We start from the raw sequence: 15,564 nt of genomic DNA, 5'->3' as shown, positions 1-15,564 counted from the left end.
CTAAGGTTGATGGTGATTTCTTAGTGTATTTCTAGATCAGGCATAGGCAAACTCCGGCCCTCCACATATTTGGGACTACAATTCCTACCATCCCTAGCTAACAGTACCAGTGGTCAGGGATGATGGGAATTGTAGTCCCAAACATCTGGAGGGCCGGAGTTTGCCTATGCCTGTTCTAGATCATTCAAAGAACAAGGGATACTTAAATTGTGCAGGGCCCAAGCATCAGGTTTGGGGGGGGGCATTACAAACTTGCACCACCAGCCCCTTGCCACACACACAGCACAGTCCCTTCCTGTACAATTTCATGAATCATGCTCCCAGCCTCCCTCCCTGTTTGCAGCCTGAAACAGTCTGACAAAGCTTGCTAACTATTTTGTTACTTGTAGAGAGGCAAATGGGTCTATTGTTGCAGCCTGCTACATCTGGAGGGGACAATGTGTGGCTTGTTTGGATGCCCTCCCTACTTTCCTGTATTCTGTGCACAACAGAGGGGTCATTTTGTGAAACAGGAAAGAGAAACAGAAGAACAAATAAGGGAAAAACAAAACAAGAAGAAATGAATAGCAAATCCTCTGTCCAAAAACGGGCCAAGAAGTTAGTCATAGTATGTTTAACAATGGTAATAAATCTCCAATGGGAAATTAAATTGAAGGTGTCCTTAATTTCATTGTTTTTACTAATGTAAACCTGCCTTTCATTTCATTACAGCTCTCATGATTCTCCCCCCCCCCCACTGAAGTGTTTAGCAAGTGTTTGCCACTTTCCTTAGATACATAGCGGGGGGGGGGTGTCCAATTTCTATTACACACCCTCTTCTAATCAGTTCAAGGCAACATACAGTTTCTCCATCTTTTATTAGCAAAGCATTCCTGCAAAGTAGGTTAGACTGAGACTGTATGACTGGTCGAGGTAACCCAGCAAGCTTCATGGCTGCATGAAGAAACTGAACCTTGTCTTCCCAATTCTTGGTCCAAAACTCTTAACCATTAAACCATGCTGCCTCCTGACTAACTCCATATGATCTAGGTTATTCAGACAAAACTTGGACATCTCAGAATGAGGATATGGTAGAAGTCTCAAAGAACCATGTTTCCATTTCTTATATTACCATCGCCATCATCCACCCTTCAGCAGGCAGGTTACAACAACTTAAAATTCAGAATAAAAAACAGTTAACGCAAATTAGTCATAGGAATTTACACAATGATTCACACTTAGTGCTAAAAATATCTGGAAGACTCAAATTTATTTACATTTTATTAAGCCAATATCACTATATTAGAAAAAAGAAAATGGGTATACACAAATATATTAAATATAACCTAGGCTTCTGGAAGAGATTTTAAAAATAAAAATCAGCTCCACAAAGGCACAGATTTCCAGCCAGACATTTCTCTGAGGGTTTAAGCTCATTTTTATAGAGCACATTAAGAAGATTTACCTCTGCAGCTCTCCGTTTTCCAATATTCCAGCTATAATATTGTTCCACAGAACTGGCACAATAAGAGTTGGCATCTTCAGCTAAAAAGCAAGGGGGAAAGCACCAAAAAATATAAATTTTAATAGCTATGAAACTAAATTTATTGTGTGACTGGCTATTCCTGAACATTTTGTTATGCACATCATTTTGCATGAGGGAGAAAGTTCAAGTGTGTTGCGTACATTTCCTGAGCCTCAGAATTAAAAAATAAGCGGCAATCTCATCTAAACACTTACTCCTATGTTCCACCAAAATGAACGATTCAGAGAGTAAGCGAAATGGCTGCCACAGCAGGACATTCTAATAGCAGGAAATCCCTTTCAGGGTTCCCGTTCTTAATAGACAACCCACTCAGTGAATACTGATTCTCCTGTTGCTTTTGCTCAGAGAAAAAGGCTCAAACTCCCTTAGTTACAAGGCATATAGATCACAAGCACTTTCTAAGTTCATATTATCTTATAGTGACCCAAAGGACAAAGCGAAACAAAAGAGGAAAATGGAAACAAGAGTTCTGATTTCTCAAAAATGAAAAAACTGGTCAGCAGCATCCATAGTAAGGAATTATCTTTGTCCATTAAACTAGGCTAAGAAAATCACTTAAGGCCAATTGTGTTAAAAAAACAACAACACTGCGGAAAGGTATAGAAACTCTGCTGGTAAAAAGAACCCATAAATGTCAGAAAAGAAAATATAAGAGCAGGAAAGAGGCTTTTTGGGGGGTAAATAATACAAGGCAGAGGTGGAAAACATTGTTTCCCAAATAGGAGGCCCACACAATTACACAGCATTTTTTAAAAAGAGGCATTACACATATTAATGGCATCTCCTGTCATTACATTTTCTTTACGCCACCTAGTTTTGCACATTTGCTCCTGCTGTTTTCAAGCTTCCCTCAAGCCATGCAAGGTTAGTTACCAGGGAAACATTAACAGTGCTAACAGTATGGGCAGCTTGCAGGTAGGCAATCAATGCATGCTTTAATTAGCAACAGATGGATTAAATTGACAAATGGCTGCAAACAGCTACCAGCAGTGGTAAGATACATCTCTCCGGTCTGTCAGGAAGGCTAAGGATTACTGAGATAAGGCATGTGAAATGCTTTGGAAACTTCACAGTTCCTTCTGAGTATTACTGATGCCACTGTCATCAAGCAACCATTCCCTGACAGGGATAGCCTAGTCATGTTGAACCGTGCTTTGATAACCTCCTGGCAGGATTACTGCAATGTGATACACAGCTGCTCAAGTTCAACCAGAGCTGTTCAGATGCCTGTTCTTAAAGATCTACTCTGGCTGCCTAGTTGCTTCCAAGCCCAAATTAAGGTGTCAGTGCATACTTTCAATGCCCTAAATGGCTTGAGACCCCAAGCACCTGAAGGTGGCAGCATGCAAGAGGGGCATCTGAGGAAGATCTCTAGTAATCTGGAGAGACATTACTTACTTAACAGAGGCATGTTATCCTACCACAAAAGAGAAGGCCTTTTTTGTGGTGGCACCCCAACTTTGATTTTAAGGTGAACTTTTATGTTGTGTGATTTCTATTCACGGTCCAGCACACTACCACTGGTATCTTCCAATATGGAGTTGTTAAGAAATATTTTAAACAACATGAATAATGGATTGCAGCCTGCAACACTTACAACTTGTGCAGAGAAGGTTAAGTTAAGGTTAAGATAATAAGTTATCACTTATACCCCACCTATCTGGCTGGGTAGTGAGATTGGAATTATACAGAGTACTGAGATTATTCAGATTTCTATGTATTTTTGCAAAGAACATCTTTTGTGGCTTCTTGAGTTCTTTTGCTCTTTCCCATGATGAAATCTCAAAGTTAAATGGCAACAGAGGTCATAGTTCACTGGCAAAGAAATTGTTCAATTTGGTTGTGTACTTTTAAATCTTTCATCTACTGATTATGACTACTTTTGTTATGTTTATAATTAGGTAATTTTTTCATGTTGTAAGCTGCCTTGAGCATGGTTTGAATATGGAAAGGTGGCACGTAAATAAAATTGTGTGTGTGTGTTTGTGTTTTTCTGCAGGTTCTTACTTCTCTCAGCAATCAATGGCACTTTCTTTACTATTGCTGTCAAAAGTTGCTGGAGGTTGTCCAAATACTCTGTCCTGTAAAAAATCAAGAGAGCACGTTTTATATTATCGCTTTTAGGTACCTCCCCCCCAAATATGGCCCCCAGTGAGCAATATCCCTATTGCAACTCATGAAGTTTTAACTTGGCAAGAATAATTACCCAATGACATAGTTTCCAAGTTCAGAACTTTCCTCTGCTTTCACTGTCACCTGACCATCTTGGGAGACAAGCGAACTGCAGCTCTGCCCTGCTGAATCAGGCTCCAGCTTAACTTCAGAAGATAAAAGAATAATTAAAATAAATACACCTGTTAAAAATTTTAAAGACATCTGAAGAAAAATATGTTTGCCTAGCCTTGAACCTGCCAATTAGCTAATAAAGGAGTCAAAGCTGTTATTTATAACTCACTAACTGCAATTTTTATATATTTATAGGACAAGAAAAAGACCTTGAGATGGTGCTGGCTGGTTACTCCAGGGAATTTGTTGCTTGTCCTCTAAAATATATGTAAAATCCTGCAATTCATCCAAACAGTTTTAAAATATCCATGCTCTCCTGAAAAGTCTCCATCCAATTCACAGAAAAAAAGAATAATGAGGAAAAGGAGATGGTAGCAGTGTCGGTGGTAGAACTGAAGTCAACAGCACCGTCTAGAATATTGAAAGAATTTTCTTTTGGAAGATAATGACCTGAAGTTTCATTTTCAACACAAGAATATTTCTGTTCTGTTATTTTGGAAAATATTTCAGCTGAGACCAGCAGCTTCTTATGGGAGGAATATATTAAAAGCTCATTAGCACTATCCCTAAGACTCCCAAGTGAAACCACTGCTGTACTTCTTGAGCTGCTGAAAAGCATTTTTTAATTAACCACAGTTTAGGATACTGCTTACAGAGAAAAATGCACCCACATTGTTATGCCTCAGCAGTATGTGTCTTTGCATGCATTTTTAGTTCTCATGCATAAAGGAATTTGACCACGGACATATCAGCGCCTTCTGAGTATCTTGTAGCATTGTTCCACTCTAGTGCAGACTTATTTATTAAGCTAACAGAGTGATCCACGCTCTCAGTCCTGCTGTCTTGATGGGGCGGAGGTACCTCTACAATGGTGGGAAACAGCTTTGCTGGTGGGGGAGTGGGGCTTGTCTGCCACAGAATTCTCTGGAGGCATGGACCTACTGTTGATAGTATTAGTGTCAGAGGTAGTTGGGGTTAGGGGTCAAACCAGGGCACTTGAGGGATGGGGCTGGATCCAGAGACCTGCCCTGCCACTCCTGGGATCAGGCTTATCAGCTATGCCTGGAGCTAGTGTAGTTAATTCTCTTCCCCACTGGTTTCAACAAGGAGAGAATGTTAGAAAATAGGAGATCTGCTGGGACAAAAGAAGAAGAAAACCAATGTGCCCACTTCACACACACACACACCCGTTACCACTCAGTTTTACTAAGCTCAGAGCCACATTTCTGCATGTACATTTGCCATAAAAGTATCAGGCTGGCAAGTCTTTGTATCCAAGTCAGATCCTGGTAATAATGTACACATGAAAAATCAAACATAAAATGAATTATATTACAACCACCAATAATGATGTCAGTGATTTTCCACAGGTGAGCAGGGGCAAGGTGTGATCACAATAACAAATAATTTTACCTTTTGCAACAGACACTGCAGAAGGGCTTGGAACAACTGCATTTGTTGAGGTTACGGGTGTAACAGCAGATACTTTGCTGGATGAAAGTGATTGTATCACTGAGAGAAAAGAAAAATACTGATTTCACATTGATATGTAGATATTTTCATCAAACAAACAAACAAACAAACAAACAAACAAACAAACAAACAAACTGCTAGACAATTGTATTGATCAATTATTTTACTAATCCTTAGTGGAGATGCCTGATCAATTGTTTATAGTATTTTGGCACAGAAACTGAAATTCGTCTATAGTAGCTTAAGTCTAGTGTTAGTGTCAGTAGTGTGTGTTATGTATCACATAATAAATAACTGCACTTGGATGATCATGCCTTGACTTAATATGTTAAGATATGAACAAGCCTTTTGAGTCTGTGCAAAGATCCACTTTGTACAAGTTGGCAAACAAACCAGGAATTATCCACCTGACCATAGCTTCTCATTTCATCTAAACCAGAAAAATATGGTTATCAGCTTTGGAACAATTCAGGCTATTCAAGTTTGAAGTTGGCTTAATAACCTGGATTGTTGCAAAGCTCATAACTATAGTTTCCTGGTTAAGATGTAATGGGAAACTATAGTAAACAGACTTCATAATTGGTCAGTTAGTTTTTTGCACAATCCATATCTTAGTTTCTTAAGCTAATATATGGTTACCTAAACTGTCCAAATACTCTCATCAAAAGCATCTGTACACACTTGTAGTCTTGCCAAACTGCATTTTACCTTTGTTCATGGGCATCAATATTGTTTGGACTCCTCCAGAGGCAGCACTCACACCAAGTTGCTTGAGTTGGCTGGGAACCGTCAAAATAGCTTGCTGGGGACTATTTTGACTGGAGTGGATCTTTAACAATCCTAGAAGAGAAGACATGCTTAAAGAGAGCTCTTGCTCCTTTCTGCACAAGAGACTATGAAATCAGCTCTTCTGTCAACAGCAACAACAAAAAGGGGAGAGATGCTGATAAAAACAGAATCAAGCATCAACTGAAAACCATCACTAAGGAAGTCTGACAATTAAACAGTCAATTTGCAGCTACAATTGAAAAGTCATAATTACAAAAAAAATTAATATAGTTGTTACTGCAAAGATAGTGTTTCTAAAGCAGTGATGTAGCGATGTACCACTGATAAATACTGCCTATCCGGAATAAAGTTCTGTTATTTAGAAATGGAGTTGAACAGGTAAATTATGTTGAAGAAAACACACTTCATTCTTGTGATAGAGGTAATTTATAAATTAAAGATATCAAAAGAGAGAAGAAGAATAGTAGCAGCTGCAGGGGAGCCAAATCAGATTGGCAATTGAAATAACCATCAGGAGCTCTTGATCACATATTGTCCACATTAAGTCTAGTTGTGCGTTGTGAAGGCCCTCTAAGTCAAACATCCACGTACCTCTCTAGGATTGCAAGGGCACACAGAGAGGGGTTCTCAGCAACAGACCCTCAGCTGTGGAACTCCTTTCCCTTGAAAACATAGGTTTTTGCCTATCTGCGCATCTTCTGGAAGCAGTGCAGGAGTTTAAGAACTCCGCACCCTTTTAGCGGTCACAGATGTGGGGTTTAGCTGAACCTTAACTTTTCCAAATAGTTACTTACATTAAAAAAAATTAAACCACTTGCTGCCATCTCGAAGTATTTACTATAACTGCTTATATCCCGTATCTTTAAAAAATCCCCCCAAAAGTGGCTTACAAACCCCCTCCCCCATAAATAAAAACAATAAAAACACAGATTAAATAAACCAAGGGAAACAAGCAGAAAAGCACAGCAGCAGCAGATTTTAAAACTGTCTGACAGAAATAAAGTTTTTTTTCCCCCCAGAAGAGGGGAAAGTTGGTGGACTTTCCAGGGAAAAGATTCGGCAATAGTGTTGCCACCACTAAAAAGGCCGCACCCTCGGAACTCGCCAATTGGCACTTTATTAATACTGGGTCAAGGAGCAGATGCTACTCAAAGCTCATGCATACGTGTGAAGGCTGACCTCAAGATACCTTCAAACTCCTAAATGGCCTAGAGGCAGACCAAACACCAGCACTTTTGATTTTCTTTTGAAAGGGGTCAGGCCACAAATACAGTGGCCTAGTTAAAAGGTAAAGGGACCCCTGACCATTAGGTCCAGTTGTGGGGTTGCGGCGCTCATCTCGCTTTGTTGGCCGAAGGAGCCGGCGTACAGCTTCCAGGTCATGTGGCCAGCATGACTAAGCTGAGCCAGAACAGAGCACAGAAATGCCGTTTGCCTTCCTGCCGGAGCGGTACCTGTTTATCTACTTGCACTTTGTGCTTTCGAACTGCTAGGTTGGCAGGAGCAGGGACTGAGCAACGGGAGCTCACCCTGTCACGGGGATTCGAACCGCTGACCTTCTGATCGGCAAGTCCTAGGCTCTGTGGTTTAACCCACAGCGCCACCCGCATCCCAACAGTGGCCTAGTTAGGTGCTCCCAATTCTGCCATTTCAGCGCCCAAAATATCAATGCATTATAGGTCTAGATTGAAAAGGTAGCAGGAGCAAAGGAAAGGGAATTTTCCTTACCTGATACTGCAGTTTTCCCAGATGTTGGGGCTGGGGCAGCCACCCAAGAAGCAATGCTTACAACCGCAGATGCATTTGTTTTATTAGGCGCAGCCGATGCTGCTTGCCCCTGGTTGGCAGAAACTTGTGACTGCTGTCCTGTCGCCTTCACTACAGGACCTGCAGCTGGAGATGAGCTAGAACTTGCACTGTCCGCTTGCTGTGTTAAAATGATTGAATATTGGGTTGAAGAACAGCAGCCAGCACAAATTACGAATTCATTCATCCCTTACAAACTTAATGTGGAAATACACATTACCTTCACAAACTTGTGCTTTTAGACATGCACATAACCAAGATTATGTGGGGGCCTCTGTGAAGTGCCCCAAGATCTTTGGATGAAGGGCAGTATACAAATTTAATGAATAGTAATAACAATCTGTAGGAGAGAATCACAGAGTGAACAGGAGAGCTGCTTAAGCTCTCCTCTGCCTGCTGATCCAGCCTGGGATCTGTACGCTGCCTGGAGCTCCACTGTGGGAGGCAGGAGAGGTGTACATGTAACAAAAAAATTCTGCAAATTTCTTTGCAAATGCCGCAGAACTAGAGGAGTCAGGGATCAGAGGCAACCACAAATATTGAACTAAAATTCATCTCAGTAGTTTGGGTGAATAAGCCAAGACAAAATATCAAATTGCACCAAGTAATTCATCTCAATATCAAATATCAAATTGCACCAAGTAATTTCTGGTGCTGGAGGAGACTCTTGAGAGTCCCATGGACTGCAAGAAGATCAAACGCATCCATTCTTAAGGAAATCTGCCCTGAGTGCTCTCTGGAAGGGCAGACCCTGAAGCTGAGGCTCCAGTACTTTGGCCACCTCATGAGAAGAGAAGACTCCCTGGAAAAGACCCTGATGCTGGGAAAGATTGAGGGCACAAGGAGAAGGGGACGACAGAGGACGGGATGGTTGGACAGTGTTTTCGAAGCTACAAACATGAGCCTGACCAAACTGTGGGAGGCGGTGGAAGACAGGAGTGCCTGGCGTGCTCTGGTCCATGGGGTCACGAAGAGTCGGACACGACTAAATGACTAAACAACAATTTCTTTTCTTTTTAAGTAAAGCTAGTAGCAAGCAGGACAGTTTCTGAAAATTTAAAATACCCTTTACTTCAAGGGAATCAAAACTGATGAAGTAGAAGATTCTAATTTCACAGACTACTTTCCTGAGCGGTTGCACTTGCCCTAGAAACCTGACATACCACTTGACCTCACCTGTGCAACTCCATTTGTTGGCAGAGTCACGGACGACGTTGTCGCTGCAGTGATCACTCCACCAGATACTCTTAGCACAGTGGTGCCAGGTTTTGAGAGCTGTGACGATGCTGGCAAGGTTTTCAGTGTATTATCGGATATTTTCATCAGTGATGCTTGTCCACTGGAAGCTGCCTTTGAAATTAAAATAAAAATTTAAGTGGAAACCGCAACTTCCTGTGAATCAAAGGTTTGCAAAAAATGTGATGAAAACAAGCAGACATTCCTCCCAATCTGTTTTTAAATGCTTTGGGGTGGGCCTGGAAACACGGAATACCAAAAAGAAAGTCCCACTGGGTTTGATGGGATTACTTTTCTTTTTCTGTACAACAGATCAATACAGTTACTGTTTTGGAAAGCAAGTGAAAGTAATTCCTTGTTTCTACTTTCCCACTCCTAATCCCACTATTCTGATGAGGAAGTCGAGAACCTTTTTATAGTGTTGAATTTTTCCTTTGATAACAAAAGTCTGCAATAAAGGCTGAGATCCAGGGAGCTACTTTAGACATCCCCAAGGACTTGGGCATGCCCAGGGGCATTTCCAACTATTTCATTTGGATAACTGACCTCACCAGCCCCATGTCATATCACAAGCACCTTTTGAAAGCCCCCTCCCATTTCAGAAGTTACATGATATGTAGGCATACTGAAAGGGCTACTGTTTCACAGTACACGCAAGCCCAAAGGCCCCTTGGACCAGTTGTGTGTTTCCTCTTTCAATCCCAATCAAAGCCCTAAACATGGCAGTTACCTGTGCAAACAGAGCTGCCGTTTTGTGTCCCGTTATCACTTTCAACGCCTGGTGTCCTTGTGCAGATGGTGTCCCGGCACTTGCGTTCCCTTGCACAACTGTTCCAGATGTTGCTTGTTTCGCAGAACTCTGGTGAGAAGGCTGACCAACTAAAAAGGTGCCCTGGACCAAAGAAAGAAACTGCTGCAGTGAGTGCTCCAAGGACTCTGCTCCCACCACCACCACCAAAGAGAAACCTCTCTAAAGAAGAAGTCCTACTGCAAATTCTGGCCCTCTCAGGTTTGATTTTTTGACAGGCAAACTGTTTTGCTCTTCCAGTACCACTTATCTGGGGGGATGCCACCTCATCTTTAAGAAACTCTACAACCTCCCCCAACCTGATGTTGCTGGCCTCCCAACTCTCCTCATTCCTGGCCATGGCCCACGCTGGCGGAGACTTATGGGAGAGAGCTGAGAGTCCAACAATATCTGGAAGGCGATAGGCTGGGGAAGGCGAATTATGAATAAATTATATTTTTATTTATACATTATCCTGTCAAACGGTTTCAGATGTGCATAAAACACTTCTTCCTCACTGTTTGTTTCATTGAATTAAGCCTGGCCACTGGTGTACTACATAATGCAATTGCCTCCTGCACAACTATCATTATTACATATTTGCTATGGAGACAAGAAAAAATGTCAGCGCAGATTCACAGAGACTGTGCTTTCTCAATATAAGAGCTCCTAGTAAGCCGATTCCTGCTTCGTAATCCTTTAGGCTCAAATATTGGGGGGGGGGGGCCACTAGGGGCGCATTGGAAGATGGCCGACAATACCATCTCTCCGACCCACACGGGGTAATTAAGAGGCTGTTATGGGAGTAGGCAGCCTCCCTTGTTGCCCCAAGGAAATGGGAAACTCTGCCCTTGCCTGCTGTGCCCATAAATCACCCCCTAATTCGAAAGAAGGGGGTGAGGGCCCTAGGCAGAATGCCCCCGTGTGGACCTCGGCTCTCCTGGACGCTGTTTCTGATCGCGCACTAGCTGCAGCAATTTGGAATAATTAATCTCAAAAGAAGCAAATGCACATATTTCAAGTGAAGAAGGGGAGTGAAGTCTGCTAATTTAAGTGACCTCTGCGAAAGAAGACGACGGGCTGGAGAAACAGGAATATTTTACGATGAAGATACACCAAAGGCTGGGCATGTTGACAACGGGACTGAATGGGGGGGGGGGAACCTTTTTTACTTTCTTTCTATGTGATTTACAAGAACCCCTCCTCATTAGAATCGTCGGTTGAACTGACCCAAGCAGGATGATTAAGGTCTGTGTGGAGATAAACTTTAACCAAAAGTATGCTTTATGGAGATCGAGAAGCAATAAGAGCTTTCAGAATGGCGCAGAAATTAATTCGGAGTCGCCATCTTGCCAAAGGATTTATAGCCGGGAGGACAGAATGGACTTGTTTTCAGACTGCATTCCTGGCGAATCTCCTCAAAGGTTTTGAGAACAGAGGCAGATTGGTGAAGATTAATGACGCTAAGACTGTTTTGATGTATGGAAGTGATGTTATATGGAAAACGTCTGGATATGGCTACTGGATAAAAAATTAATATCCACGCAGGATTACAAACTGTTCTAACCAGCTTGTGGATACTATCAGAGGTCACAAAGAGAAAGGAAAAATATATGAAAATAACAACAAGAGATGTGGAAAAACAATAAGAAAGGACTGGATAGTACTGTGAACATCATAAGGTTAGATTTGTGGACATTAAAACAGCAGCAAGAAGCAAGAAGTTGATTAGATCCCCTTCGAAACTTGAAATATGGGTACCCACAACAAAAACTTAAAATTTAGCTGTGTAATTTGGAATTTATGTAATTTGGTTTGATTTGATGTGATTGGTCGGTTAATAAAAAAATATTCTTAAAAAAAAAAAGCCTTTAGGCTCAAATATAAGGCATACTCTAACCCAGGAGTATATCACCAACGTAGTGCCCTCCACATATTGTTGGGATTCCCAACAACCATCAGCCAGAACTTGCATGGCCAGTGGTTAGGAAGGGTGGAAACTGGAGTCCAGCAAACACATGGGCTTTCCCTGCTCTAACCAATTGTATTAGTGACCTAACCTAGAGCCACTCATGTTTTATCAAGCATCCAGCAACAACAGAGATCAATAGAAGGGAGTGGCAAAACTCATGGAGAAACCCCCCCCCCAACTCCAAAACAAAGACCACAGTGAGTGCAAGAAATGGAATGCGGATGAAGAGAACTGGTCATGCCTACTTCCTGCAACTCTGAGTGCATTTCCTTTTTTTTTTTTGGATGACAGCTGGAACCATGGGCCCATGTGATGAGCCTTCATCCCAGAAAACTGTATTATGACTGACCTGTGGTGTTTGCTTGAGGATGTAGGATGTGTAGGTAAGATGCTGTGATAAGCCAGTACTTGTGCTTTGGGCTGCCCCACCTCCGCTTGCTGAAGAGCCTGACTGCAGATCTGGAACAAACAAAACAATCACATATGCAGGGCAGCCTAGTCCCATGATGCATTTTAACAAGCTTCAAGGAGGCACCGTTTAACAGTGTTGCCTTTAGGGGGACGCCACGTGGCCAGACTAGGGTAGCAGCGTCTACTCCATTCATGTGTGTTACGGAATCACTACACCAAGCACATTAGATTCAACCCGTTTAACACTAACTGGCATTATTTGTGGCTCGCAGAATGGCTCCTTGAGGTATAAGCAGCAGCTTTCCTTTCCCAGAAGGGTTCTTGCTGTTTGTGGTAAGGTACAGCTTAGTCCCGGGAGGCAGATTTGCCAAGTTGGCCAGATTCGTGGCTGGAAGTTGCAATGTTGCCATCACTGAAAGGAAAAGCAGAAACAAAAATGAAGATCACCCAGCTTTACAGAGACCGTCTTTTGCCACACACTATTTCAAACAGGAACAGACAAAACCAGCAATAATCTTTATCTGTATCATTTTTATTTATTTCCAGAGTACTTTTTTTGAAGATGGTGAGCCAATGACTTCCACTATGACTGCAACAATAGTTTTTTTCCCCTTCATACTGGGATTCAAGTTCAAGTCACTTCACACAGCAAGGAAGAGGCAAACCCTCTATTTACAGAGAGCTCTCAACCTCCAGTTAGACTGGTGGAAGATGGAGGCAAGCTGCTGCATTATAGGATTGTGAGCAAAATGCACGCGAATACTTGGAAGCTTTAGCAGAACAAGATCTTGTGGAAGGAGAGGGCTGTGAGGAAGAATCTGAACAGAACTGCAAAAGGGTGCACGCTTGGGAAATTCATTGTGCAAAGAGGAGTGTGTGGGCATAAGCAAAACTGACTGAAGAAGCAGAAGTTATTGAAGGCAGAGGAGTCACAAGGAAAAAAAACAAACGAAAGCTCACAAGGCAGAACAAGAAATTTCCACTGGAAGGGGGCAAACTGTCTTTCTGACCCTGCACCCATGCTCCTCCTGTCTTTCTAAAAACTAACAAAATATATTCTTTAGAAAGAATGAAGAAATCTGCACTGGTGAAGGCAAAAGATCACTTCTTGCGAGCAGCTGCTGTGGTAAACAGCTCTTGGACGATCTGTTTCTCACTGCATTTTCAATAGGAATAGATACAGAAGTGTGATGTTACACAGGTGTAACATGAAGACAGGTCCCTTTCAGTGCCTAGACATGGGTTACAACAGCACAAACTAGCACTAAAAATGCTTTTTCTACAGTCCTGCTTGGTAAATTTATGCATGCCGCACCTCAGCTGGATTTAGAAGATTACCACAATATTCCAGAACTGCATATTAACTGGTTCCATGTCATTGTTTCTGAAGGTGTCTGCAAATAAGATAGCTTTACCTGGTCCTTGAGTTCCACTTTTGGGAGCTCCTGAGGGCACCTGAGCTTTCGTTAAAGTCTGCACCGGCTGCGCCACGATGGTCCCTCCACCGCCACTCACAATTGCTTTTGCAACTCCTTGCGTTACAACTTGCTTTCCACCAACGGCCTTTGTGACTGAAGGGCTGGATTTTGCTACTAGTATCTGCCCGCCACCGATAGCCACAGCTTGCTTGGGTAAAGCAGACCCGACTGGAACACCAATGACCTACAGTAAAACAGATTGTGACCATCTATTAATTAAACCATCTATTAATTAATTAATTAATCAATCTATTAATTAAACTGGCCCATTAGAGAGCAGGAAAACATGAAAAACAATATGGACTCAAAACATAGCAACCATCAATTAACTCAGTTTATACCACTTAAAAGCCCATCACAAACCAACACGTATCTATGGATAACAAATAGAATATTACTGCAATGGGATTTTAAAAATGCAAAAAAGTCAGCTACACAAACTGGGCCTGAAGTGGCAGCTGTGTGAGAACAAATGGAGGACATGCTACCCAGATGCAAAATGCAGGTTTGCAAATAAACTATATGGTTTCTGAACTGGTGTCTTTCCACACTCCCAAAGCACTGACTGTGTCTTTAGTAGAGACAGATGCATTTATTTAATTTAGGCACTTCTATACTTTCATTCATCCATCCACCAAAAAAGTTTTAAACAAACATATAAATGAAATAAATTAAAACATTTCAGCAGCGGAGCACAGCAGGCAACTAAATCCAGGTTCGAATCTACATCTGCACACCAGAGCTTGAAAATAGGTTGGGTGGGATGACCTACAGCCAGGTGAAAACAGCCAAAGGAAATCAAAAGAAATGGAAACTATTTTACCTTAGATGATGTGGATCCCTCTCCAGTGCTCACAATCTGCTTCTGGGGTGACAAAGCAATCATGTGACTTCCTTTCACAGTAACATATTGCTGCACTGAGGTCTGAGAGGTTGTCCCAGTCACTGGTGCTGGAGACTGTTGAGGTGGTTCTCCAGGCTCTTGCTTGATTATTACCTTCAAATAAATCAAGTGGAAGGGAAGAATTTAATCTCTACTAAAAAACCCCCATAAACGCTCTTACACCATGGCTCTTACACCATTTGTTTACAAGAAACAAATAGGTTGCTTGATTGAGCACTAAGTAATTCATATATGACTGTCCCTCAAAAGTTCATAGTTGCCTCTGTATCCTAAAACCAGGGGACACGGTAAGAACAACTTCTGAGAGAAGTTACTAGAAGATGAGTACATTTGCAAAAATATCTGAAACATGTCTGGTTTGCCCTGAAGCGGTACAGTGGTACCTCAGAAGTCGAACGGAATCCGTTCCAGAAGTTCGTTTGACTTCCAAAATGTTCGGAAATCAAGGTGCGGCTTCTGATTGGCTGCAGGAAGATCCTGCAGCCAATCAGAAGCCATGGAAGCCCCGTCGGATATTCTGGTTCCTAAGAACGTTCGCACTTCCAGGTTTGTGGAACACTTCCAGGTTTGTGGCGTTCAGGAGCCAAAATGTTCGACTCGCAAGGCATTTGGGATCCAAGTTACGACTGTATGGTATCAGAGCTCAATCTCAGCTCTGGGCAGACCAGTTGCCAAATATTTACTGATATATAAAGACCAAGCACCACACATATTACTTATATATTAACATTATCTTCCCCCAAAGAAAGTCAGTTGCTTGTGTAACAATAAAAAAGTAGAAAAAGGTGGTAAGGTAAATTTGTCAGGTCATTATGTTTCCTAGACACTATCGAAAGAGCGAAACAAAAATCAGAATGGGTTCTTTCAATACTTGGGCAAGTTTGCTTTGGCTAGTAT

The 15,564-nt window shown here is 41.9% G+C and overlaps 1 protein-coding gene across 1 annotated transcript in view; it reads right to left on the bottom strand.

Moving 5' to 3' along the window:
- YEATS2 (YEATS domain containing 2) overlaps positions 1-15,564 on the bottom strand; it is a 43,514-nt gene that overhangs the window by 13,441 nt on the left and 14,509 nt on the right. The window contains exons 16-27 of the mRNA XM_081191103.1: positions 14,587-14,760; positions 13,701-13,947; positions 12,536-12,697; positions 12,224-12,333; positions 9,846-10,007; positions 9,056-9,229; positions 7,802-8,000; positions 5,993-6,124; positions 5,225-5,323; positions 3,732-3,843; positions 3,533-3,606; positions 1,445-1,524 (exon numbers count right to left, since the gene is read on the bottom strand). Coding sequence (XP_081047229.1) covers positions 1,445-1,524; positions 3,533-3,606; positions 3,732-3,843; positions 5,225-5,323; positions 5,993-6,124; positions 7,802-8,000; positions 9,056-9,229; positions 9,846-10,007; positions 12,224-12,333; positions 12,536-12,697; positions 13,701-13,947; positions 14,587-14,760 — 1,725 coding nt within the window. The remainder of the gene's footprint in view (positions 1-1,444; positions 1,525-3,532; positions 3,607-3,731; positions 3,844-5,224; positions 5,324-5,992; positions 6,125-7,801; positions 8,001-9,055; positions 9,230-9,845; positions 10,008-12,223; positions 12,334-12,535; positions 12,698-13,700; positions 13,948-14,586; positions 14,761-15,564) is intronic.

This window comes from Podarcis bocagei (genome assembly GCF_964188305.1).
Source record: "Podarcis bocagei genome assembly, chromosome: 4".
Classification (NCBI taxonomy): domain Eukaryota; kingdom Metazoa; phylum Chordata; class Lepidosauria; order Squamata; family Lacertidae; genus Podarcis; species Podarcis bocagei.
The sequence above is the reverse complement of the archived record's forward strand: the minus strand, read 5'-3'. Positions and strand labels throughout refer to the sequence as shown.